The sequence below is a fragment of the Ciconia boyciana genome, chromosome 7 (assembly GCF_034638445.1).
Source record: "Ciconia boyciana chromosome 7, ASM3463844v1, whole genome shotgun sequence".
Classification (NCBI taxonomy): domain Eukaryota; kingdom Metazoa; phylum Chordata; class Aves; order Ciconiiformes; family Ciconiidae; genus Ciconia; species Ciconia boyciana.
Genome location: NC_132940.1, coordinates 19,209,806 through 19,234,994, shown reverse-complemented (window position 1 = coordinate 19,234,994; position 25,189 = coordinate 19,209,806). Strand labels below are relative to the sequence as shown.

Below are 25,189 nucleotides of genomic sequence, written 5' to 3'. Positions count from 1 at the left end.
GTGTGTTTGAATAAATAAATAAATAAAAATTACAAATTAATTGTATTAGAAGATCCAAGGTTATTTCTAACAAAGAAGATAACTCCAGGATATGAGCAGATAATGAATTAAATAATGAATCTGTAAAGTGCTGCTAGTACCGTTGTACAGGGGAGAAACCAAGGCACACTGAGCTTAAATGATGTTTATGTTGGAGCAGAGGGTAGAGTCAGGGCTGTGTGTTCTCAGTGTCCTCATTAGGAAGATGGTCTGCTACCTTCGCTCTGTGAATTCATTGTTTGAGTTTCCACTAAAGCTAAGCCCCCCCAAATTGCTTTATTTAAAGGAAAGGATTAAAAGATTTAAAGCTTGTGTCAACACATATTCAAAAGACCAGGAAAATACAGTCCTACTGAGTTGGGCTGGAGTTTAAGTTCTTATCATATAGTTCAAGCTTGGATTCTTGCCTTGGGCCTGGTCCTCCATTAGGCAGAAGTTTAAAATGAATAGGGGAGAAAATCCAGCCTTTGGGTGTATGGTTGTAGTATAGAGGGAAGCACAAAGTACCTTCTTGATAAACATTTTTAAGTATAAAAATGTAAATTTGGTGTATACGTGTGGTTTTGCACTTATTTTTATCATGTGATGCACATAGCTTTACTCAGCACAGTGACTTGTCACACGCTTTATCTTCATGGAGGCAGGCAGCTCACCGTTTCACTTTCACAAAATGTCTACTGGTGGCTAAACCTCACACTGGAATAAATTATCATTAAAATTAAGTAGCATGCCCTAAGCAAACTAAAGGTGGTGTTCTGTTAACATCAGGCTTTTTTTAATGTCATGTTTTGAAGACTATTTTCCAAACCTGTGGCAGCGAATGGAAGCACAGTGATGCTTACAGAGCAACAGTACTTTGGAGGAAGCCATCTGAGACGGGGCACAGGTGCTCAAGGGAGTTGTTCTTTACTGGGCTGTTGCCTTATTGTGTTGTCTTTTTGCTTCTTGAGGCATCTTTTCCCATCTATAAACCAGAGAGAAGACTAGTGAATAGCCTTTAAGAAAAAAATGTTGGCATCTTGATAAAAACCTGATATAAATTTCTGTGTGTGTTAGAGAAAAGTGAATATATGGTGACTACCAGTGTGGTGTTAACAATACATTTGGCATAGACAGGGTTATTTTCAGACTCTGCATGAGTTATGTATATCTTGATGGGTTAAGTAGGTGGTGCTGGGAAAATTATTGTGATTTTAGTAAAGTAAGTCTTGAGTTTATTCTCATTGTGTTAAAAATAAATATACCTAGATTCATGGCATTTCAGTCTGAAAATACCTGAAACGGGTTAGTGCATGAACTCTGCCTGACCTAGGTAATTGAAAATCACCACTTTGATTACTGGTGTATCTAGTCATATTAGTCTGATTGGATATTTTTACATGTCACAAAAATACAACAGTTTGGGAATGGGCATTTTCTGTTCAAGTGTTCCTGGGCTGGACCATCAGCCCCCTCACCACTCAGAGAGCAATGCATAGGTGGGAAGGTCTGCTCAGTTCAGCAAGGGGAATATTTAGCATCTGTGCTAAATATTTTTTTAACTCAAATGCCAAAATTGTATCCTAAAGGGGGAGTGGGAGAGGAAGTTGAAGGACATCTTTACTGGTGATTAGGCTGGTTAGATTATGACAGATTGTAATTTTACATAAACTAGGCAACACCTGTAGAAAATGCTTTTACCTGTGATCTTGTTGCAGGTCAGTCTTGCAGAAAAACCTTACCAGACCTCTCCCACCACCCCACTTTTAAGTTTTCATATAACAAAATAATTTCCTCCCTTTCCATCAAGTCATTATTTCTCTCCTTCCCTAAAAGCAGTTTATTGCAAACATGTCTTGGCAGAAAAACAGGAGTTTTATGAAACTACCCAGAAAGAGGGTTTTATAGGTGCTACTTAGCAAGTGATTTTTTTTCTTTAGATTTGGTAGCTTTCTCAATTGCTTTTATAGCCTAGGAATGTCTTTACTGGGCAAGTGAAAGTAGTGAGAATTAAACCAATGAAAGAAGGGACCCGATCCTTTGTGATTTCCTGGCAGAAATCACTGTTAGAATAGATCCAAAAACCCCTTCAATATCTGCACATGAGATTATATATAATATTTGATTTAGGATGTGATGCTTCAGCTCTTTCTCTGAGTGAGTTATTCAGGTGATTGAATGAGTAAGAGTTATGGATGAGAAAGCACTTATGCAAGCAAATAACCTTACTCACAAGAACCCCTTTAATAGGACTGAATGTGTGTGTTAAGTTGGTAAAATGGAGGAAGCAACAGCAGTAATGATAAATACAAAACCAGATCACATGCTCTTGGCTTGAGATTTGAAAAGAAAAAAAAAGCTTTAAAGAATAAGCAATAGAATGAAGAGTTTAATTATTAGTCATTTCTGTATTTCTAAGAAGAAAAAAAGCCATGTTCTTATTACTTCAGCCAATAGCTGGTTTATTCCTTTCACTTCATGAAAATATGGTTCACATATTTTGGGTCTCTGCCACCAAACCACAGGCTGTTCTATGGTTTGCACTAGATTTTGGATGACTGACAAAACTCACTGAAAAACAAGTGCTATTTGTTTTCCTGTGCCTAGTATTTAACGGGAAATCAGGAGGCTAAATTTCCAATCATTGGTTAAACAGACCCAGATGTGAACAGAGTGCTCTGCTAGGAGAAGAGTGAGAAAGGATAGGAAATGCATGACTAGTGATAAATTTGGTATAAATAGTGACCTTTCAAAGTAAAAGCAGTAGATTTTCAGTGTTGCATAACAGTGTGAAGAGGAATTTAAAAGGACGTTTACATTTCTATAGAATCCTGGGTTTGTTTTTTTCTAAATCTTCATCGTTCTTCTACTCAGGAGCTGGAAATAATCCTGTAGTTGCCCTTTTCCACTTGGCAGAGTTCGTATTCCTCCTTCCCCTCCCCACACCATTTCCTTGCCTTTTGAAAGAATGTGAAAATAACATTAAGTGTCTAATTAAAAGCAGTGTTTAGTAAACAGTAACTCTTATTATGCTTTTCACAATAGCAAATTACCCTGGAGACTTTGTCTCGTGGCCTGATTCAACCCCCTGCAAAATCCTGCTTTTCTAAAGTCTATATAACTGGTTTAGTCCCAGAAATATCAGGGAGACCTCAGGCTACGTATGGTAAGGTGGTTGTTCTTATGTTCTTGGCAATAGAGTGGAAGGATTTTGTCAGAAGTACACATGGCAGAAAATGACAGGGTGGTAAATACATGTTTGAAAGTGACGCATAGTCCGCATTCGGTAAAAGGAGTTTGAGTACAATAACCCTAGTAAGGCATCTTTAAATATCTAGGGGATTTTTTTCATTCAATGCTTGCTTCATGAAGGCGTTACAGAAGAGAAGTGATATTTTTGGCTTAGGAAGCAAGATATAGTACATGAAGCAAATATGCAGTGTATAGTAAAAAAGTCTATATGTGGTAGTGTGATGTCCCAAAATAGGGAAATTTTATGATATATAGGTGTCCTCTGCTTTTACTGTAAGCACTTTGGTTTGGGCAGAAATATTTCAAAAATACCAACTTGCCACTAAATTTCAGAGGAAGCAAGGTGGATCAATGTGCCTTAGTTTCTCCTTTCACGGGATGTTCAAGTCCTGTGCTTTTTTGGAGCCTGGTTTGCTAAGAGTATCACATAGTCCATACTAGATCTTCTCCTGTCCCAGGTGATTTAACCCATCTTTCAAAATGCAGGCTTTATTGCTTGGTGTTTCTTTCAGCTTCAAGAGCGAGCTGTCTTCATGGGTCACTGTGACAACCAAAACTGTGTTGAGAGTGTGGATGGGCTAGGTCTGGGTGCTGCTGCCTCTTGGACCTGATGCTGGTCTTTCTCGTTGCTGCCGCTGACTGATCCTGAGTGCTCCTCCTCCTCACAGTCCCTCTAAGAGCCCAGACCCATCACTTTCAGCGCAAAGGAGGCTGATAGGAAGACTTGGGCTTTAAGTTAAACCAGGCTGCAAGAGTAAGGAAAGAAACAACATTCTGTCATTTAGTGGTTGAGATGTGTTCCCCAACCCATCTTGCAGGAGGCTGAAGGACCTGCAACGAGCGTCTGCGATGGTCTTTTCCCTTCTGTATGCTCATGGCTCCTTCCCTTCTTTGCTTGCTTCAGTAAACAGCGGGTTTAGCTAGTGGAAGTTTACAGAAGCAGGCAGTGGATTTTGGCAGACTATTGGTGTTAGTGACGTGGAGATAATAAATCACAACAGGTTGTGTTACTAAGTCATCAATTCCAGTGGAAACTATAGCTGCAGTTGCATAGATATGCTTTAATTCTCTCCTCCTCTTCCACTAAATTGAATCTAACTTGAAACAGAATCCCTGGAAAAGCTTCTGCTACCTTATTTTGTTCAGATCAAATGAGTGTTATGTTGAGTCTATTAAGATGTTGTTAGATTAATGTGAGATGAATGGACAATTACCTGTGTGCAATTAATAAACCCCTGCTGAGCCCTAAACTTTAGGAACAGATTTCTCCTTTACACAGATTTTTTGTTTGTTTGTTTCCTTTTTATCATTCTAGTAACTGTTCCATGGGGGTTTTGAAAGTTGCAGTTGCTTTGATACAGTTTCAACTTTGATGGAAAATCCCAGGATCTTGTTTCTAGATACATAAAGATGTTCAAGAGTCTGATCCCATGAGGTTCTGCTTTCATCCCGAGAATTAAGGCTGCTCAAGACTTTCCTATCAAGATCTTTGGTGGTTGGGAAACTGAGCATCTCCTTGGAAGTAGAATTAAAATCTGAAATGTGATTAAGATAATGCTGCTTCTTTTACGTGTTTGTTTTCAAAAATGTGAAAACTGGAAGTGGAATTTTGTGATGACTGTAAGTGGTCTTGAGAACACTAAACTGAAAATGAAAGATTTTACTACTGCCTGAAAGTATCACACCTCTGTGGCTGGTAAGGACTATGCAAAGCTGATAGATGATTCACAAATGGTGCATGTCATTTCAAAAGCAGCATGTTTCTTAGTCACTTACCAAAGAGAATTGTTCTCTTGGTGATTACTCTATGTTGTATGTGGATTTATGAGCAACGAAGGATATATTTTTGAGTTTCCGAATACCTGATATTTCTCCATCCATGGCTTTACTTTTCCTCTGCAAGGGGACCAAAGCACATCAAAGTACATTATCTAAAAAACACCAGCTGAGTCTGAACCCCATGTGGGCTGCTCTGAAAGTTGGTTCAAGTTTTTTAATTTTATTCTGAGCAGATTTACTCCTCTCCTACATGTTCTGCCACAGGTCTGATACTGTATAGCTCAGATAAAGATATGAAGGATGCTGCGTTTTTCTGCTAGGGTATTTGCTTCAGTCTTGGCTTTATGCGTGGCTGCTTTGGTCACTTGTGCTGGAGGGGCCTTGGTGGGTAGTGGTATAGCTGTTGCTGTGAGGGGAGGGATTGGTTCATGCTGTGTAGCTGTGGACACCTAACTTTGTATTCTGAGTCATCTCCCAAAGGTGCCTACCTCTCTCAAGGCTAAATTATGAACTTGCTTCCTACTTGGGAGTTCTGAATTATAACTATATTAAATACTTAAAATGTCATAAAAGCAAACAAAGTAAATATCCCCCCTGGATCAGGTTCAAAGAAAAAAAAAAGGCAATAAACATTTAAAAGGAGAGAAGGAAATAGGTAAAATAAGAAACAGAAGACGCTATTTTGAGCGTGTGCAGCGTTCATGCTCACCAATGTGTATATTTGAGACGACTCAGGGCTGGTTCTGAGAGTTGTTCCTTTGGGGGAATACTAACTTACACCATTTGGCACTTCTGCCAGGTAGCTCATGTCTTGAACTACCATGGCAGCCTTGCAAGGGCAGTTTTTGTAAGACTGGAAAGTTTTCTTAAGGGACATATAAAGGCTTTTTTTTTTTTCCAACATGAGGGGTATATGTTTCCTTGCCTCTGTACAGTGCAAAGAAAATTACAGTCCCGATTTCCCCCAATGGTCAGCAGGGTAGTAGTGTGTGTAATCAAAATATGTTCCTTAAACATGTTTTGTTCGATAGAATACTCAGGTTTTGGTAGCAAATTTTCAAAATACTGTACTTGATCCTCATTTCCTCTGACTGTAGAGGAGCCCTTTGAACTGCAGTCCTTGCTGTGGTTAGTGGCCACAGCGAGTATCTTTTGGTCTTGCAAACTGATTTTCCATGTCAGGCTTGGAAGTTTCCTCATTTAGTCTCAGAAATGTGACAGGGCATGTAGGTGAACTCAGCAGCAGAGGATGTTTCTGGTGCAGTCACTTTTAATGTCCTCACAACAACAGGAAGAAATGGAGCTGGGGCACTTTTTCCACTCTGCAACCTCTGAAAGTAACCGCTGAAGGAGATGAAGTGAGGAGATAAAAGTGTATGTGGCAGCAGTTTCTTAATCACCCAGTCGGCTGTGTAATGAGCGCTCGGATAAAAATTGTTGATACATTCCCAGATATTGAAAACAATCTTTGGTTTTAATGCTCTGGCTTATCCTAAGTACGTTAGAGAGAGCTGCTTTGGGTTTGTTCTGAAGAGTAAGTAGTTAATGTTCAAGGCAGGTGTTGAAACAGTGGTGGTTGCCTTTTTTGGAAGAGTCTGTTGAATTCTTTCCAGAAAAAATAACGTGCTTGGCTCACTTAACCTTGCCTTAGGTCCGTGTAGTAAAAATCCCAACATTGGCAGGCACAGCAGAACTCTGCTCTCCTTTCTAAAACCTGGTAGTGGAACCAGCATTTCAAATAGGCTTCAGTATGTGATTAAAAAAATAAATGATGATAAGCTTCATGTTTATTTAAAGATGTTTACTGTGTGATCATTTAGTGAGGATGCTTGTGCCAGACTTTTTAGTTGCTCTGCTTTCTGTCTGTCAGTTCCTCCCTAGTAGGACGCAGTAACTTTGGGGTTCATTGATAGGATCTGTCTCACAGGAAGACATTTGTCATGCCCCAGTGTGATGCAGGAGGTTTTCAAGTTTTAATTAGTAATAAATGGAAAACCAAGTGTATTCTGAGGAAGAAAGCTGTTGTGTTAGCAGACACTTAAATATCTCAAATATCAAATCAAAAACTTAGTGAAAATGCATTATTGCAAGCTAATGCATTTCTTTGGTCAGTATTTAGAAGGAATAATATTTTCTCTCTCACTTTCCTCAAATGTCTTAAAAGGTTACACTGATACTTCTTTACTCTGATACCGACCACAAAAAGCACCAGAAACATTGTGAAACAGTGTAAATGAAAAGCAATTACTGTGCTTATTGGATAAACGGTAGTATTTTTGAGGTATTTAATGAGGCTTGTTCCTGAGAGTGGAATGCCAGCATCTATTCTATGTCCCTGCAAAATAATAACTGGTGAAGTCCTTAAATCCTGCAATTTTGATGCACAGGAGGTTTTTCTAGTTAGGCCAGGGCTCTACAAAGATGGCCCACATGACTCAGATATAAAAGACAGCGTTGTTAAGAGGTGCTCTGTATGCGATCCCTGCATGACCTGCCTTGTGCTGTGTCAGTGTCATCCTACGAGACTGTGCGCGCTGTAGAATTTAATGTGTTAAGGAGCATTGCAGAGATGCCCCATAAAACCAAGCCATGGTGTAGCTGCTTCTAAGTGGTGGAAGGACAAAGTGAATGCTGTTTGCTAAATACGTTTTAAAGATAACTGTGTTGCCCTCTTTTCCTAGGATTGTAGTTTTGGGGGCAGTGGATTTTCTCTAATGGCAGAGTTTGCTTTCTTATTTGAGAAGTATGAGAGTATTGAGAGAATATAGCCTATTCTGTGTTACACTGAATAAAGACTTTTTTCATTGAAAGGAAATGTTTTATGGTAGTCATATGAAAAACAACAAATAAGGAAGATCATTCAGAATTGAAACAGATGTTAGTTTAAACTTTGAAAACTATTCTGGCAAAAGGATTCCTAAGCTGGTTTTTGTGACAGGTCTGGTCAAATTGAACTCTGGGCCTTCTCTTAGAGGAGAGTATGTGATAGGTGCAAATAAATGCTAACGTAATAGCTGGAGGCACAGGGAAGAACTCTGAAATTCTTTCCATATGCCAAAGGGTGTAATTTGTGTCTACTTTGACAAATATTTGTAGGTGCTAAACAAACTGATATATAACATCCTGAAATAGTGCTGGGAACAATAGCTCCAGGGAAGGTAATTGGTTGCCATTAGTTAATTTCTGTAATTGGAACCTGACTTCAGATAATCTCTGTTAAATAATTGCTGCTGATGTATTTTGTTGTTTAAAAGGTCAGAGATACACTTATGACCATTATCCTGCTATAACGTGTAAATAATACTCAGGACAGGTTAGAAATTGTTATGATGTCCTTTTCACTCTTCCAATCATCATTAGTAGTTTTGGATTTTCAGTTGGAGAAAAAAAGTACACTTTTGTTCCACCACAGAAATCTGGGTTGGTAGAAAGACAGGGAAAGGGAAGGGGGAGGAGAGCAGCAGAGTGACTCAGGCTTCTTCCCGGGCTGCTCTGGGGACAGCACAAGAAAATGGTACTTCTTTCCTGAAGCCTTGCCTACTGCAGCAGTCTGGAAGTAGGGGCTGTGTGTTCTATCTGGGCAAGCACTGCTTACACACTACTACAGGGAACATGTTCAAACAAATCTTCACTGATGCTTTCAAACCTGAAAGCTTATTCATCTTGCTGTGCTTTCTCACTCAAGCACATGTTATTCTTGACTTGATGTTTTAGATCTTAGTGAAAGTGTGCATGGAAGGACCAGCCCAGGTAGGGCGTGCAGGCCGCAGTTCTCAAGCACCTTGAAGGAAGAGACAGTGAAGTGTATGGATGGGTGATGGCTTCTGAGGTTGGGCAGATGAAGGAATGCTCTTCTTTCACCACTTGCTATAGGGACTTCTTGAGAGCTGACACATGTTCTGGAAATGTTGGCCACATCCCTTTGCAGGGACAGGAGAGCCAAAAGGTTGCTGTTGGGAGGATCTTGCTTTGCAGTAAATCTGGAATGACTTGTTTATCTCTCAAGACCAACGCAAGTTGAAGCAGGTCCCAATCTGAAAGAGAGTCTGACCCTGTGCTCTCTTCTTGAATGATGCTATTGCCATTTCAGTGAAGTTGTATTTGAAAATCTTAGGCTTTCCCACAGAACCCGTTACACTTCTACTTACTGTTTTTCCATTTTGACTATTTTAAACAACATTTTAGTTTTTCCAGTCAAGACCTGAGTTAATGTAACCTATTTATAAGGCTTTTTCTAAAGATGTATAACTCATCTGCTTTATGTGTTAGACTAAAGCATTTCCTTACTTCCTGTAAATAAAGCAACAGTAAGTATCTTCCCTTTCTATTAGCCTTTCTCCTTCTTTACTCTGTGTTTTTCTGTTAGCCTTTATCTGTCACTGAGCTTGGACTCATGTTCTTTCCGATTCAGGAGTTACTTCAGTAGTTCCTGGTTTTATTGAGCTTCACACCCTTCTCTCCCTTCAGTTCCTCCGACATTGTCTTCTCACTCTCTCCTGTCTTAGTCTTCCTCTTGCCTTCCAGCCCTCCCCTCGCCCCCCACAGTTCGGCTCCCCTTGCAGCACTGTGGTACCACGTCTGCAGCAGGACGGCTTTGGGGAGTGGCTCAGAGCCCTCCGTTAGTCAGCTGCCACGTGCACCCCAGCCGGGCTGAGGGGTGCTTCATTTTTTAAAAACATCTCTGAAAAAGGAATCATTATGCAGATATTAAAACACGGGAAGCTTGGGCATTGTTGGAAATAAGCCATAATCACCTTCAGTGAATGCATTTGGGTGTGAGAGATTACATTGCTTAAACATGCTACCTGTCTGTGTGGATAAATGTACCACATTGAAAATATGTTTTTATTCCCATCAGGTGTCTTTGGGTTCCGTTGTTCAGTTTGAGAAAGGAAATTTCTCCTTGTCAGCAGAAACAGAAGAAAAGCTTTTTCCTGAGAAAAATGAACGTCTGCTACAGTGGGCCCAGAAGGAATATGGAGCAGTAACATCTTTCACTGAACTCAAAATATCAAGAAACATCTATATTAAAGTAGGAGAAGGTAAACCAAAACAAAACCAACAGAATTGATAGGCACTTCTAGATGGTGAGAATAAGTCTTGCTGTAGTATTATTTCACATTTCTTATTTTAGTCTTTAAACATACCTCTCATTTTCCAAGAGATGTGATATGAAAGGGGAAGGCAGAGAAATAAGAGCAAGTTTAAAGACCAGACCTTGGATTTAGGCAACTTTTAATGGATTCTGGTGCCATCATTTTATGCTCATAAATATGGATGCAATTGGCCAGAATCTTAGAGGAGTCAAAGCTTCACCTTTTAAAGTGAATAAACTACTCATGGTGATTGTTTGGGTGTTGTCATCTAAAGGACTGAAGTAGAGAACCTGAGGTAGGGGGTAATTTCTAGAAAGACCTGAGTTATACAAGCAAATACTGAAAAAAATATAAGGATCCAGACTACTTTGAGGCAAAGAATTATTGCTTTCCACACCAAGATAAGTTGCCTCAGTCTGATGTCCTTGTGTATTTTCATCCCAGGGAGTAAGATTTCCTCTCCCTGTGAACCGCATGCCAAATTCATCAGGTGGCCTAGGGCAGGTGGGAGAGGACTCCAGGTCCTCAGGGATTTCACAGGCCCATAATAGGGTAGGGTTTGGGTTGTAGCTCTGTAGCTGAGCAGTGTTGGAACAAGTTAACAACATGCACCTCTGCAGCACCTTCTGGCTCATGCTTTCCCTCAGCTGGCTGCTGGTCACATAGCATGTCTTCCGCAGGGGAGTTTCACCTGAGCTGGTCATAAACCGTGGATAACAAGAGACACAGCTCTTCTCTTCACTACATTCTTGGAGCAAGGCAGTCAGTTCAGCAGGGTTTATGCCCTACTCATCTCTATTCAAGTTCATTTTCTGGAAAATATATAGTTACTAAAAGGAACTTTGCAGGGAGAGCAGACTTTCCTCTATTGTGCAGGATGATTGGGGGTGAAATTTGCGCAGGTATGGGATGTTTTAAGCTGTCAGTGTTCTTTACCTAATGGCTTGCAATTCACTTTTTTGTTCTCTGAAGCTGTCATCCAAGTTCAGGCTAAAGCAAACATCCAGGTTTAGGCTAAACCAAAAGCAGCAAGAATAAAGGCTGCTAAAAGTGAACTGGAACTGATTTGCATTGCAGCTAGTGGTCCAGATATTTTGAAACTAATTGTTGTCTCTCAAAAAGTTCAGCAATGGGAAAAGTAGAAATCAATAGAACATTTAATCAACATGCAATGAGTACTGGTGGGCTCAGCGTTTACTAGCATCAGCAGCCTAATTTTGTACTTCAGCAATATTTCTAGAGAAACTCCTGCATAGCTGAACTAGTTGTCTACAAAAAAAAAAAACCCCAAAACCTTCTGTGGAGAAAACATTCTTTCCTAACCACCTGTATCTGATCATTTGATTTCCTAAAGCATGAGGCTTGCCCCCCAAAATCGGAACATGCCTGTGTTGGTTTCTTCCAAATCCTGCCAAATCTGTACAGGATTCCCCTGCGCGATTTTTGTTCTACTTGGCACCAGTCTTGGATTTCAATGCCAGAAAATCATTCAGAAATATATTTATTAGCTTATTAAAGTGCTCTTGGAACATATACATGGGAGTAGTGGTCTCTGCGTTGCAGAGATGAACATTTAATTAGACATGTCAAAAAACAGATAAAATTTTTTTGTTGATTTGCACGTCTCCAGTCAAACTAAGCAGCTAAATAGGAGAACTTTGCATCATCTTTAGAATGTGTTAAAACACAATTTAATTAGGAGTAAGTACACAAAATGGAACTTGGCAGGAAACCAAAATAGACAGTTTCTGAGAAGGCTCCTGCAAACTAGCTCAGCTGTAACCATATTTGATTTTGATTTAAATTCTTGGCAGAAGAATGAATATCCATGTATGCGTGGGGGTTATGCATGTGTTCGGGGGTGGGGAGAGGGTCAGTTCTTGAACTGCAGCAGTTGTGTGAGGAGTTCTGTGGAAACCGCGTGGGACGTGGACCTGGTCTGCTGCTCTGCAGAGTCAACGATGGAGTTGGTGGATTCCACAAACCAGTGTATGCTGATGGACATTTCCGGCTTTTCATACAAAACTCACACTCCGCAAGTGCTTTAGTCAGGTACCCTCAGCTGCCAGTCTATGAATCACAGCTAGTATTACTCATAATCTATAGGTGGTCATATGAAGTAGTTCCTTGCTATGTGACCAATACAGAATTTAATGGCAGTATTCATGCAATTGTCTACATTTCGGCTTCACTCAAGTTAGAAGAAGATGTAACATTTTAGAAGTTGAGGTTGTAGCTGAATACAGCAAACAGAAAATGCAAGCCAGAGGACAAAAAGATCTGAAGAAGGGTGATCTTTCATAGGATAAAACTGCTTCTGATGCTATGGGTCTCTGAAATCACTTTTGAAGCTGCAAATGAAAGGCAGCTGCGTGAGCTAGCAAACTGGGTCAGGGCCAAGTGCATCTGAATCCTGTCGATTCGAAAGACTGGCTGATCAAATACTGCAGGGATGGTGAGCACAGTGAGAACTTAAAGGGGCCAGAATGAGGGTTTGGAGGAAGGGGGCAAAAGAAGTGGGGTTCTCGTTCTTGCTCTGATTTGTGTAGTGAAGGAGATGGCAAAGTAATTGCCGTGATAATCGCTGTCAGATTCTAGAAAGTGGGACTGCTCATGGTGAAAGTGATCTTAGTACGTGTTTTTCAGCGGAAGTCAGTTTAATTCCTCATGCTTCAATAAGGTACGATTGTACAAGTCAGGAAGACTTATCAGTTGGCTAAATGTTACCTAACGCATCCAGTACCGCCAGTGTAAAGCCAGGGCAGATGTGCTAGCCTGGAGGGAGCCTAATTTCAAGACATTTCTTAGCTAAATAAGAAAAAAAATTAGTCAACCATAAGAATAACTAGGCTGGAAAACATACAGTCTGTTTACAGACGGTAACACTGTGCTCCTGTCCTGGCAGAAGCTGAAGCTTCAGTCCTGACTCTGAATTTGTAGCCTGTACACACTAGTGCACGTATCCTGCACACCAGACTTGCTTGGTTTAATACTTGTAGGTTATTGCGTTGTGTCAGGCTTTAGCTGTGTGTCCTGCTGAGGGTGAGCACCGCCGACAGTTTCCACCCTCCCTCCAGAGACCGCTGCAGCCCCTTCCCTGCTCGCGTTTAGACCCTGCCGTTAAATGTCAGTTGAAGTTCTGATCTCGTTCGTGCTAAGGGGTAGTAAACTGCAAAATATACACGAAAAAGCCCTGCCATCAGAGTGGCTGAGGAAAATCCCAAACGCCTCGCTTATCCCCAGCTCAGACTTTGAAAGGCAAGCTCTGCTTGGATGGGATTTTTATTGTTGAATCAAACTTCTGCTGCCCAGGGCCCCTGTCTTGGAGAGTGACACCTGATTAACGGCGCTCAATTTCACAAAAACCTCCTCATTATTTTAAGCTGGGATACTCAACTTTTATCCAGTTTAGCCAAGAACCTGCGGATGACACCTAATTTGTGCAGAATAGAGCAGACGGTGTCTGTCCTCGTCTGTAAAATGGAGGTGCTGCCCACAGAAACTACAGATCCAAGTGTGCAACCCTCCGCCTTCATCCGAGCAGCCTGGCACACGCCAGAGGGGAAGGCGGCTGCCAGCCGCCGTACACAGCTCCGCCGCCTGCCTTCTGGCGAGCGGGGCCCCACGACACCCGGGCGTGCTGGCCGGAGACCCTCCGCTGAGGGTGTTACAGGCGAACCTCGTGTCTGATTCTATATTGGGAGTCTGTGGAGATTAGAGAGGCACAGGGTCCATAAACTGACTGTTTGCTGGCTGGTTTAGTAAGGTTTTTAATTGATTGCAGGCACCTGCAGTCCCTTTCCAAAGCAAGTAGACAGCCCTTAAACTAAAAAAGAAAAGAAGTGTAGTGAGCAAAGAAAGATGAAATGGATCCCCTTTTCTTTTCTGTTCCAGCCCAGATCTTGGTAACTGGCACAGACAAGAGTAAATACATTTTGGTGATGGGAGGAAGTAAGTGTGTACGTCACGTAGCCAGTGACAGAGTTCAGATTTGCTGCAGAGGAAAAGCGTGCTATCAAGTGGGGGCCCAGGCTGGGGAGCCTCTGTGCTGGTGGCGGCGAGAGCAGTGGTTCTTGAGAGCTCCAGAGACGTTTAATGGAAGTGCCAGGAGCAGGAACCAAGTTCTTTGCCGTGGTAAACAATAGCACGTGTGGTAATTATCCACAAACTACTCAGAAGCTGTTATTTTATGGCTTGAATTGTGTTGTATGGCAGCTGAGAAGCAAATACCTGGTATCTCCGTCTGTGTGTGTATGTATATATATAAATTCAAGCTCAGTGTAGGCCATTTGGGATCATTTTCCATTCTCTGCTGTTGTGGGAGGAGCTGGCAGAACTGCAGCTGCATTCAAGGCGAATCTGGCAGGGCACATACCAGATGTTAGAGGAGTGCTTTGCTTGGGCAGTATGAGTAGTTACAGCCTCATACAGCTTTCATAGATTCTGTAGGGAAGACAGCAAGGTTAATATTCAAAGACTACTTTGTGTAAGATCAGGAGAAGAAACTCCCCTAATTGTTTCTGCAGTGGCCAGGGTCACAGGAGTCTCTGGTCTCCCTGCAAAGCTGTGTACCACACACAAATGTGCTTCAGGGTGACATTTCAGCTCTTATTTAGGGAGCAAATGCTAACAGTGGTCTCAGTGCAGCTTTTAGGAGTTCGTCCACAGTTTTGCATGCATTATGCATTATATTTGATTTTTTTTCTTTTTTCTATCTTGCTACTGATCTTAATAGGAAAGCCTTCTTTGTAAAGCAAAGGTCAAAGAGCCAGCCATTTGGAATTATATTCTTACAGGACTTTGTTTCTTTGAACATGATACTTAAGTCCCTCTGTGTATTATGACAATTCATATGTAAAGCTATCTCAGAAACACAAAGTATTCCTATTTTTCAATGGAAATACTGCTTCTTGGGATACAGCAATGTAGGCTGTGCATGAGAACTTCATACCAAGTGACTATTTTTTGTGTTTTACATTGTACACTAGGTAATTCTCTTGATCAGCTAGGCAGTTAAAACCAAAAGAGAGCTTGAATATCTACTCTAGAATTTCTTAATTTCAGTTATGGATATTATGGTTGGACTTCCTTAATATCAAGAACTGATTTAATCCTTTTCTTGCTATATTCAATTTCCCATGCACAAGAGAACTGCAGTATTTCTCGACAACACTGACTCTGACTACACAATATATAGGAAAATATATTGAGTAAGGAAATGGAAAATATTTTCTGTGATCTTTTAAATGTGGTAAGTTTATAATAACAAGAATAAAACATTTTCTAAAGGGAGAAGGAATTGATCACAAAAGTTTTCTATGAGTTAATTTCAAAAGAAAGAAATCTTTTTTTAAAGGTGCAAGGAACAAATTAAATGTATTTTATTCATTTTGAAAAATGCTCACATATTTTCCTTCAGTCTTGTTTTCAGATTTCTCTTTGTAGGGATTTTCTTTTATTTAATATTTAAATCCGTAAGTAGAAACTGTTCAGTTTACAAGTATATATTTTACATCAGAGATGTGCCATGTTATTGCAATGGTGATCTCCCTTTCAATGTTATTAAGGGCTTATGATAGATAATAGATATACCTTTTAGCCTGAAGATTTATGTCATAAAATACAGTGCCACGCTGAAGTAGATGCGGTACATATGTGCATGTAAGATGATATCTCTGTGTAAAGGTGCATATGCTTTCTTTTCTTTCCCCCCCTCCAGATCAAGTGTTTCCTCCCTCGTGCAACATAGAAAAGAATTTTCTCTCTTTAAATTACCTTGCGGGATACCTACAACCAAAAACAGCAGAGGGGTGCCTTATGTCTAACTTAGTCCAAGAAAGAGAAGTTCATATCATTGAACTAATCACTCCAAATTCCAATCCATACAGGTAAAGTATCATCTAAATAGACTAAATCTGTTTGAAATCACAGCTAAAGATTTCAGCTGCCTATTGAAAATCAAATGAAAGTAGCCATTTCATCCTTACAAGAAGAGCTTGGACCTTAGTAGTTTGCCTTAAATAGAAATTAGTTCTTCAGTATGTAAAGATGTTGGATTCTGCTTCACGATCCCAGGATTTTTTTGGACAAGACTGCAAAGCACAGTTTTTATGGACTGTATTCTGCCCTCCTTCTTGTTCAATCAATCAAATTTTTCCAAGAATAAGGTGAATAAGCGAATATGAATAAGGGCAGCATCTGACAGGGTTTAAGATGAGACCACCGTATGAGGAGGTGAGAGAGAGGTTAAAAGTAATCTTGACCTGTAACAGGTAGGGATGACTGGCAGCAAGGCCTAGGGCAGTGGCTCCCAAACAGTGGTCCAGAGATTGCAAGTGATCTGCGATCATCCATGGTAATGGTTCCACAGCTGGTCTGCAGAATCATAACAGTATTTTCTGTCAAGTTTCCAGTTGAGTTTCAGGGGTATTTTTATAATTGCAAAAAATGTTAAGGGTTGACAGTGGTCCACTGATCAAAGAAGTTTATAACTAGTCGTTAGGGAAAGTTACTTAACTCTCTGTACACATTATGAGGATTACCTAAATTGTCAAAGGTACTGTAGACTTGGGATGTAGGACATTCATCCTTTGCTGGTGTCTCCTAGGTCTTAGTGGCAGCACATGAATGGGGTTTGCTTCAGATAGTCATACCTGGAAAAGCTCTTAAGTGCTAAGTATGGTTGCTAGAACAGAAACGTGCTATGAAACCTAGATGGTTTTCCCTTTTGCAGGAAGAAAAGTACAATTTCATCAGAGATAAGGTAGAATTAAAATCCTGTCTGCGTACTGCAGACACTGGATATCTAGCTTTGTCCAATTTTTTGTGCTCCTCATGCAGGTACATATGAGCACATCCCATCCCTGATGAGGAAATCACACAGGGAGATAGAGGTGGGAGGAGGGGTCTTTGCAGGAAGGGTAATTATCTCATTGCAAGGTGGTGAACCCAGAGCCTGAGAATATTCTTGCCTAGCAACCTTGGGAGAGTAAGAAAGTGCTGAGATGTAGTGGAAGTGGAGTAGGTAAGCCCAAATGATCTACCTCTGTGTGGTGTGAGTTGCAGCACCATCCTGAACAGAGCTGTTCTTGAGCGTCACCGTCATTGTAAGTCCCTTGCAGTGTTAACGCAATGACAGCCCTGTCTCCAAGCCCTCTGGACTTTTGGCTTTGGCTGATAGTATGGTAGGAATTTGTTTTTCAGGTGATAAGACTGCGAAATGTTTAAACGTTTTGTTATTAAAAGTAAAAAAGTAATAAGTTAAATCCCTCTTGCTTCTTTCTTAGTTTTGTGTGTTATCCACAGCTATCTTTATAAAGTTTATATCCACAAAGAAACCTACAGAAGCTGAGCTGGGCATGTGTAAAACTGCAGGAGGTGAAATGAAGGTCCCAAGATACACTAAGTCTCAGTGCAGAATCTTAGTTGAAACCTGCTACTTGGGGATGAGCACATTCTTATGATATACGGCCCCATAAGATGATCTGGAAGTAAAGGTTTTTCTGTTGAATTAATATTTTGCATGACGAGATGTTATTGATGGGTACAAACCCATTTGTTCTACTTATTTTACTGAGGTCTTGAAAATCTGGATAGTGTTCATCTATTTTCCAGCAAGCAGTAGGCTGGACATCTGTTTTCTTTTCTTTTCTTTTTAAAGTAAGTATATATCCAGAAGTACTGGAAACTGAATACGACGACTTAATTCCTCAACACACGCAAGATCCTAAGCAAAGTAATTTCCACAATTTAACTGCCTAGGCAGAGACACTCCCCAATATAGTATTTGTGCATTTTTTTGGTATTAACCTGCTTAATTTGTCTTTTTGCTTTTTTTAAGATATTATTTTGAGCTTTAATACAGTTATAGCTAGAGGAAACTGAAACAGCTATATTTAGGCATTGTCACAGTGAAATAAGAAAACAAAATTTACTTTATAAAGCAAACTGCTAGTCCTATAACTAACTTGCTCTAAATAATAGCTGAAATGAGTAGCATGCTGCTTGTAAACAAGAGACAAAAATATTATTTTTCTAAAAAGTATTTGTTTCTATTGTTATGCAAAAATCATTTAAGCGTATGTGGAATAACAATCTGTTTTGCACATGTTGTGTTGCCTGGGATAATCTCCAGCATTTTAATCAGCTGGCCAGACAGTGGAAACATGATGGATTGGAAGAAGGTTGATAGCTGAAAATTTCTGGCATTCTGGTCTAACTTTCTCTCTATTTTCCACATACAGTGCTTTCCAGGTGGATATAATCGTGGACATTAAACCAACTCAACCAGGCGCCAAGCTTGTCAGAGATGTCGTACTTATCCTCAAGTGTAAAAAGTCTGTCAATTGGGTTATCAAGTCGCATGATGTCCAGGGAAAGCTGGAAGTGATTGTAAGTTAAGGCACCTTTATTTTTTGAGATATCATACTGCAGCGGTATAAAATCCGTTTAAATGTGATATAGTGCTAGACCATATTGATTTCTGAATGTTTTATCTCTTAGCTGCTCTTTTTTTAAATTATTACTGCATTTCAAGGAGTAAATACAGAAACTTTTTTTTTTTCTCCTTTACTCTTCGTATATGGGCTATTAAACTGACCAGCACATCACAGAAGCCAGGTGGTTAGTGCAAGGATTTAGGGTCAGTGTCTTTTTGACTTCTGTTGAAGTACCCTAAACACCAAGTTGGATGTTCATCTCCCTTTTTGCTGTTACTTTGGTGAGTGGACCTACAGGTTCATCTCAGAAGTTGGAAGGATGCCTGTGAGTGCAGAATGGATAATCCTAGATATGCGGCACACACCCATGTCCCTTTAGAAGTGGAAACTTTTTTACCCCTTCCACTTGTGGTTGTAGTAGTCTCTAGCCCTCTTCCCTGCCAGTACTTCTGTCCTCAGCAAGGGTTTGGTCAAATTGACCTCACCTCTCCTCAGACCGCAAATAGTAAGTTTTTAAAAATTTAAACTAGGATCTCTAAACTTCTGAAACTATACTTACGCATAATTGGAGGTTCTGATTCAGAATGATTTTTGGTACAGGCTTTGTGGCTCAACACCATTTCTACAAAGAAAATGTGTTTTCCCTTGCTCTGAAATAAATAAATAAAGTTGGACTGATCTTGCAGTCTATGAATGTGTGGCCTCTTTCTGTCTTAAGTGATCAGTTAGGACTGCATTGTGCAGTTGAGCTAAATGTTTGCTCAGTGGCCACCTGATTAACAGTTTTACAGTAAGTCAGATACATTTTCAAACTCCAGCTATCTGTATTTATAAGAATTTCACTTTGCTTAGTAGCTTTCTCCTTTTAATGTGTGCATGGGCAATTCTGACAGGTTGCTTGATCTAAAGACTGCTTAATCTAAATCTTCTAAAGGGACAGATTGGTAGGCAGGATTTCATGCTAGATTTTGAGAGTGAGGGATTTAAAAGGAAATAAATTATGGTGTTGCTCAGAAAATTGAATGGAAAAATTGTCTAGGGTGGATGATGAAATTCCCTTTTGATCCCTGACACATCTTTGTCTTACAGACAGGATAGGATGTTCTAGTCATCCTGTAGGTCCTAAATAATCAGCCCTTAAAGAGAAAGGTCAAGGTTAGTTGCCCAGGATTACCACACTTCTAAGCAGAAGGGCAAAAAACAATGCTTGACTTGAAAGTTTCATTCTGGGTTATTATGTAAAATTCACCACTGTATCTTTAGTCCTATATGGGTCTACTTTCACAGGATAGAGAATTGTGCATTAGTTCACTTCATGCTTGGAGATAGCCAAAGTACCATATTTCATATCCATGAAGCTACCTCTTTATGGGTGATGAATTTTCAGGGAGAGGGGTTCTAGAGGATTTTAAAATGTCTAAAGTGCTGCACTTGAGAATAGAAAAGCAAGGCTCCTATTCTTTTTAAAGTTCTTCTTTATTAACTATTGCAAGTATAAGTAAAAAAGTATAAGTGAAAATTCTTTCTGTAACGAGTGGCAGAAGGTAACATTCTATTTAGATTAACAACAAGAGAAAGTAATACTATGTATGGAAATGTCAGTATATAAAAGACTTTGTATATTTATGTTAGGATTTGTGAGTAACTGTTTGCTATACTGCTTCATTTATATAGATGCTTCATTTTCTGAATGTATGTTTATTCTCTTTTATTTAGAGGGGGGTGTGGGAGGGAACTAAACACCCCCATGTCATTAAAAAGCCTGTACATCCAGTATTTAGGATCTGTTCGTATCTCTATTAAGCTGAAGGCCTTTCCAAGTCCAAATTTAGACAATGCATAAAAACATTACTAAACAATTAGGTAATGTTTCACAATGTTCTTTTTATTAGTTGAATCGGTTCCATGCACTTCAATTTTCCTAACTTCTTGCCCTCAGTACGAATCAGAATTGTCTTGAGGGGATTGGCAAACCGAGAGGGAAAGGTTAGTGCTAAGCTGCCTCAAACCCAGGACTGTGAGTTATTAAGGTCTAAGTTCAGAGACAAAAAATGAAAAAGACGTTTTAGGTCATCTAGCTCATCTCCCAGCTTGCTGTGTTTCTTGAAACTCTGAAAGAGGATGGACACAAAACCAAGTAAAATGGGAATAGTTTAGGTAAAGTAATTGCCCATAATATATGTGCAATGCTTTCCTCCCAGGCTGTGTTTAGCTCCTGTTTGCTGTCTGCCCTCACATCAACCCTCGTGCAGTGCCTGTGTATTTCTGTGCTTGTGGACTATCTGCCGTTCACATTGCTTCCTTTGGGTTCAGTGTCCTTTTACAAAACCATAGGTTGCACAGTGGACAAAGAAGTGAAATTGCAGAAAGATTTGATAAATTCTATTAGCTTCCATTTATCTCAAAGAAAATAAGCGTATTGAGGGGTGAAGAGTGAGAGAGGTGAGATGCGTAGAACAAACCTGTGAAGGTTTCAAAAGCTTGGAGGGACTGTTCCTTACGTGAGGAGAACTGCCCACCAGTTTCTGAAATGGTCTCTCTCTATTCCGAGTAAGTTAGTAGGTGACTCTGTTGATTGCCTGGTTTCATGCACTGTGTGTGGAGGTGTTGGCAGGGCAGGCAAGCGGAGGAAGGCATGGCTGTTTCTGCAAGCCATTGTGCTCCGTTTTGTTTCACTGAGGCCATGCAGGACTGAACATTTACAGGCTCAGCATGGAGTGGAGAGGTATAAACAAACCCTGGAAATGGTCAGGTGCCAGCTAGGACAGAGAAATTCTGAGATAATATTTGTTCAGCTGTCTCCTCATGACAAAAAAGAAAAGGAAAGCAGAGAGGGAGATCCAGCAAAGTTGGGGTAGCATAATAATTCCAACCAGTCAAAGCTGTGTGGTTATATGAAAATGTGTGACAAATCATGGCCAGATTTGTATCTGTTGAAGCATAAAAGATTATTTCATCCAAAACAGTAATAAGGTACTGAAATTAGGATACCTATTGCTTCCTTTTTGTTTCTTATCTTCAGTGGCCTTTGCCTAGTCATTGATAGCTGTACTGGTAACAGTATCCTCAAACCAGACACTGCAACTAAAATTCTCTTTAACTTCAGTTGTGAAGCTGTGAGTGTTTAAAGGATGCCAAAGTGGAGCATTAGGAAGAAATGAGGGAGGGAGCTGAAGATAAACTATGCCATGCCATTGGGACTCTCTGAGCTTTATTGACTTCTTGGTTCAAAAGCTCCGTTTCTGAGCTCAGGTAGAGAAGTGCAGTCGAGCTCTGTGACACTGGGTAGCAGGTCCATACAACCACTGTCTAAAAGCGATCAGGGCAAAGAGATCAGTGCAGTCAATCTTTTGACGTTTAAAGTGAACAGGAATTAAGATTTGTTCATGTTGAGGGAAGCCAATGGGGATTTTTTTTTTAAAAAAAAAAAAGCAGCCTATATGATGGAGAACATAATCAGGCATGGAAATGAAAGTGTTTGTTGTAGAGCATTCAGTGGTGGTATCTGCATATAGAAAGTGCAATTCAATCACATTGCAGGAATCATTGAAAAGTGGGTGGTTGTGCCTTTCCTGCTATGAGCACATTCAGCTTGTTCTGTAGTCACTGATGTGATTGTTGTAGTGAGAATAGTAATGTTGTGACTGTAAAAATAAATATATATGTATTTAGCTTTGTGTAAATACACGTTTAAGATACCAAGCACTTAAAAGCAAGTTAAAGTGTAATACCAATGAATATTTTCTAACTGCCCCTCTAACAGCTAGAGGTGCTTGTTATATTCCTTTGACTTGCCCATTTGACAAGAAAATTTGAAATTTTGCAAAACATTTACAGTAAAGCAAAAGGTAACTGACTGTGTGACTCATCTGTATTCCATGGCCAACTCTGATGAGCCATTATTTGTAATTATTTAATAATAAAACTGAGAGGTCGGCAAGTGTATATGAGTTTGCTGTATCAATTTGTTTGTGTAAAACTTATATTGTTAATTAAATTTAAAATTTTATTTATGTGCAGAAAGTATATGTTGTCTTTTAAGTAGTTTGGCCTTGCATAAATGTGCATGGTCTCACTTATCGCTCTATTAAGCATTTAATTCAGTCCTGTTTAACATAACGTTTTGCAGGAGGCACACAAAATTTCTGCTATGAAGCTCATTCAGAGAGGCACAGACTGTCCTTGGTGCCAGCTGACTTTAAAGTATTAGCTGGTATCAGCTCTACTTCATGAGCATGCTATGTTTTGCCTTTTTCAGTAATGCTCATTTGAACAAATGTTTTCCCATGTGTAGCTTAAGTAATGCTCTAAGCAAAGAAATGAAGGGGACCTTTGAAAAATCAATTGTCATCTTAAGTTCACCTCACCTTAGAAGTAATTTAAACTCAGTTTTGAAGAAAATACAGCATTATACAAAAGGCTGTAAATACATCTTTGTCTTGTTTAGGGATTAACAGTTTCTGACTACCTTGATTTATTGTACTCCAGGCAGAGGCTGGGAGGAAGGGGGGGGCTTTTCTCCATGTGTGCAGCAGTTCTGTGCCTAAGGTAGCAGAGTTTGGTTTATTTCCCAGGTGTTCTCAGTTTGCTATTATTTAATAGAGTAAAAAACATGTTCAATCAGTGTCACTATTCCATTTTAGGTATCCTTAAATGGTAAATCATGAACCAAGTTTTAAATGGTAAATCATGAACCAAGTTTTAAATGGTAAATCATGAGCCAAGTTTTTCTTTGTTTGCAGACATCAAACAGTATTGGTTTTGGAAAGGAAACAGAACGATCCATGACTATGAGTAAATCAGTAGTACCTGATATTCCCTCATCACATGAGAGTTTGATCAAGTGGGCTTATGAGCATAACTATAGTCCAGTTACTTCCTACACAAAAGCCCCTGTTGCTAACAGATTTCATCTGCAACTTGAAGACACAGGTAAGCTTGAAGATGGACTTCCAGCATATAGAAAAAATATATCTGGTATTTCCAAGAATATGATGATTTGAAAGGTGCTTTCTCAGTTTTGAAGCTTTGTTGGGGGTTGTACTACTTTCACTGCTCATCATTAAGAATGCTGGTAAGATCTATGAATACTGGTAAAAATAAAAAAATCTGTGGCTTTTAGATTCGAAAAGTCCAGGCAAATTGTGTTACTTCCTGATACGTTGGTGGAATTAAAGGGTTATAGTTTATCCAACTCACAAGCCATTATAGCTGACCACGCTCAGTGTTCATGGGAATGGACTTCAGCAAGTGGATATCTTTTTAGTTAATAAATCCAGCTTTGATTTTTTTTTTCCTAAAGTATGAGCATAGTGTTTCCTTGAGACAATTAAATGAACATTTAAATTGTTTAGAGACAAAACTGGCTTACCAGAAAAGTCTAAGTGAACGGAATAAATACAACTGTTAAAAAAAATTGGGTTATTTGGCCAAAGTCATTGCTGATGTAAAGATATCTGGGTCCATTGAAGCTAGTGGAATTGCATCTGCTTTTTCACTAACTCTGAATTTCAACCGCTAAAAATGTTTAGTGGTTTTGATAAAGCTTATGTTCACATGAATTTTATCAGTTGCACTCTCATGGGTTACAGATAATTATCTGCTTGGGCCAGATGTTGAGATTTCTCTCCTGAGCAGTATGTGTATAAGCCAGGAGATAGATAAGTGTTCTCATTTACTCAGTATAAAGCTAACTCTCGTTTAACTTCACTCTGGTTATGTAAGTAGTTCCACAACAGTGGAGTGACTGCGTTTGTGATGGGGCAGGTAATGGAAGAACTTCATGCAATGATTTGCACTTAGGCTATTTCTGCAGCACTAAAATAGTGTATTTGCTGAATGTGATGTTTCTTTTACCTCTGTGGTTGCCTTTTGCATATAATAGGCCCACTCCTCAAACCTTATTTTCAACTCTTAGTGAGGCAGATTTCTAGCAGAGACTATACCAAGATTAGATTCCTCAGTAACAACTAAACTAGTGGAGGAACTGTGGCTAGTTACTTGAAGACTACAAAGATGCTGCTTTGGATGTCCTTCAAGAGCTTCCTTTCTGGATAATTTTTTTTTGGTATGAAAATTTTTAGTTCTGAATACTTTTAGGAAAAATATTAAATAAACTAATGTTCTTTTTTTTCCTTCTTTTTTTTTTAGAAGAGATGAATGATGAAGAAGACCATTCCCTTCCTCCGGAGCTGACAGAATTGCTGGGTGCTAACCCACTGCCTGCTCCAAAGAATCCTGCATTAAGTGATGGCCTGACTTTTCCTTTTCACATTAACAGAGGAAGACATGACACAGTGGGAGAAGGAATATTCCCATCCAGGGGTTCAGTGGATACATTAATAAATCATGACTTTGAGCATTCCCTCTCAAAACATAAGGAACCGGAAGAGGTTCAGGGCAGTGCTGATGTAGCCCTGTCAATAAAGTGTGATGACAAAGCCATGACAGTAGCTGTAGAAAAAGACTCTCTGCAGGTTGGTGTGATCTCTTATTCTCAAATTTGGACAGGCTTTTGGGGCAGACCATTTTATTTCATGGAATCATAGAATTATTTAGGTTGGAAAAGACCTTTAAGATCATCAAGTCCAACTGTTAACCTAGCAG

The 25,189-nt window shown here is 39.7% G+C and overlaps 1 protein-coding gene across 2 annotated transcripts in view; it reads left to right on the top strand.

Moving 5' to 3' along the window:
- TGFBR3 (transforming growth factor beta receptor 3) overlaps nucleotides 1–25,189 on the top strand; it is a 124,896-nt gene that overhangs the window by 75,921 nt on the left and 23,786 nt on the right. For both annotated transcript variants that reach the window (XM_072868123.1, XM_072868122.1), the window contains exons 5-9: nucleotides 9,908–10,091; nucleotides 15,865–16,033; nucleotides 18,389–18,536; nucleotides 23,326–23,515; nucleotides 24,734–25,059. In XM_072868123.1, coding sequence (XP_072724224.1) covers nucleotides 9,908–10,091; nucleotides 15,865–16,033; nucleotides 18,389–18,536; nucleotides 23,326–23,515; nucleotides 24,734–25,059 — 1,017 coding nt within the window. The remainder of the gene's footprint in view (nucleotides 1–9,907; nucleotides 10,092–15,864; nucleotides 16,034–18,388; nucleotides 18,537–23,325; nucleotides 23,516–24,733; nucleotides 25,060–25,189) is intronic.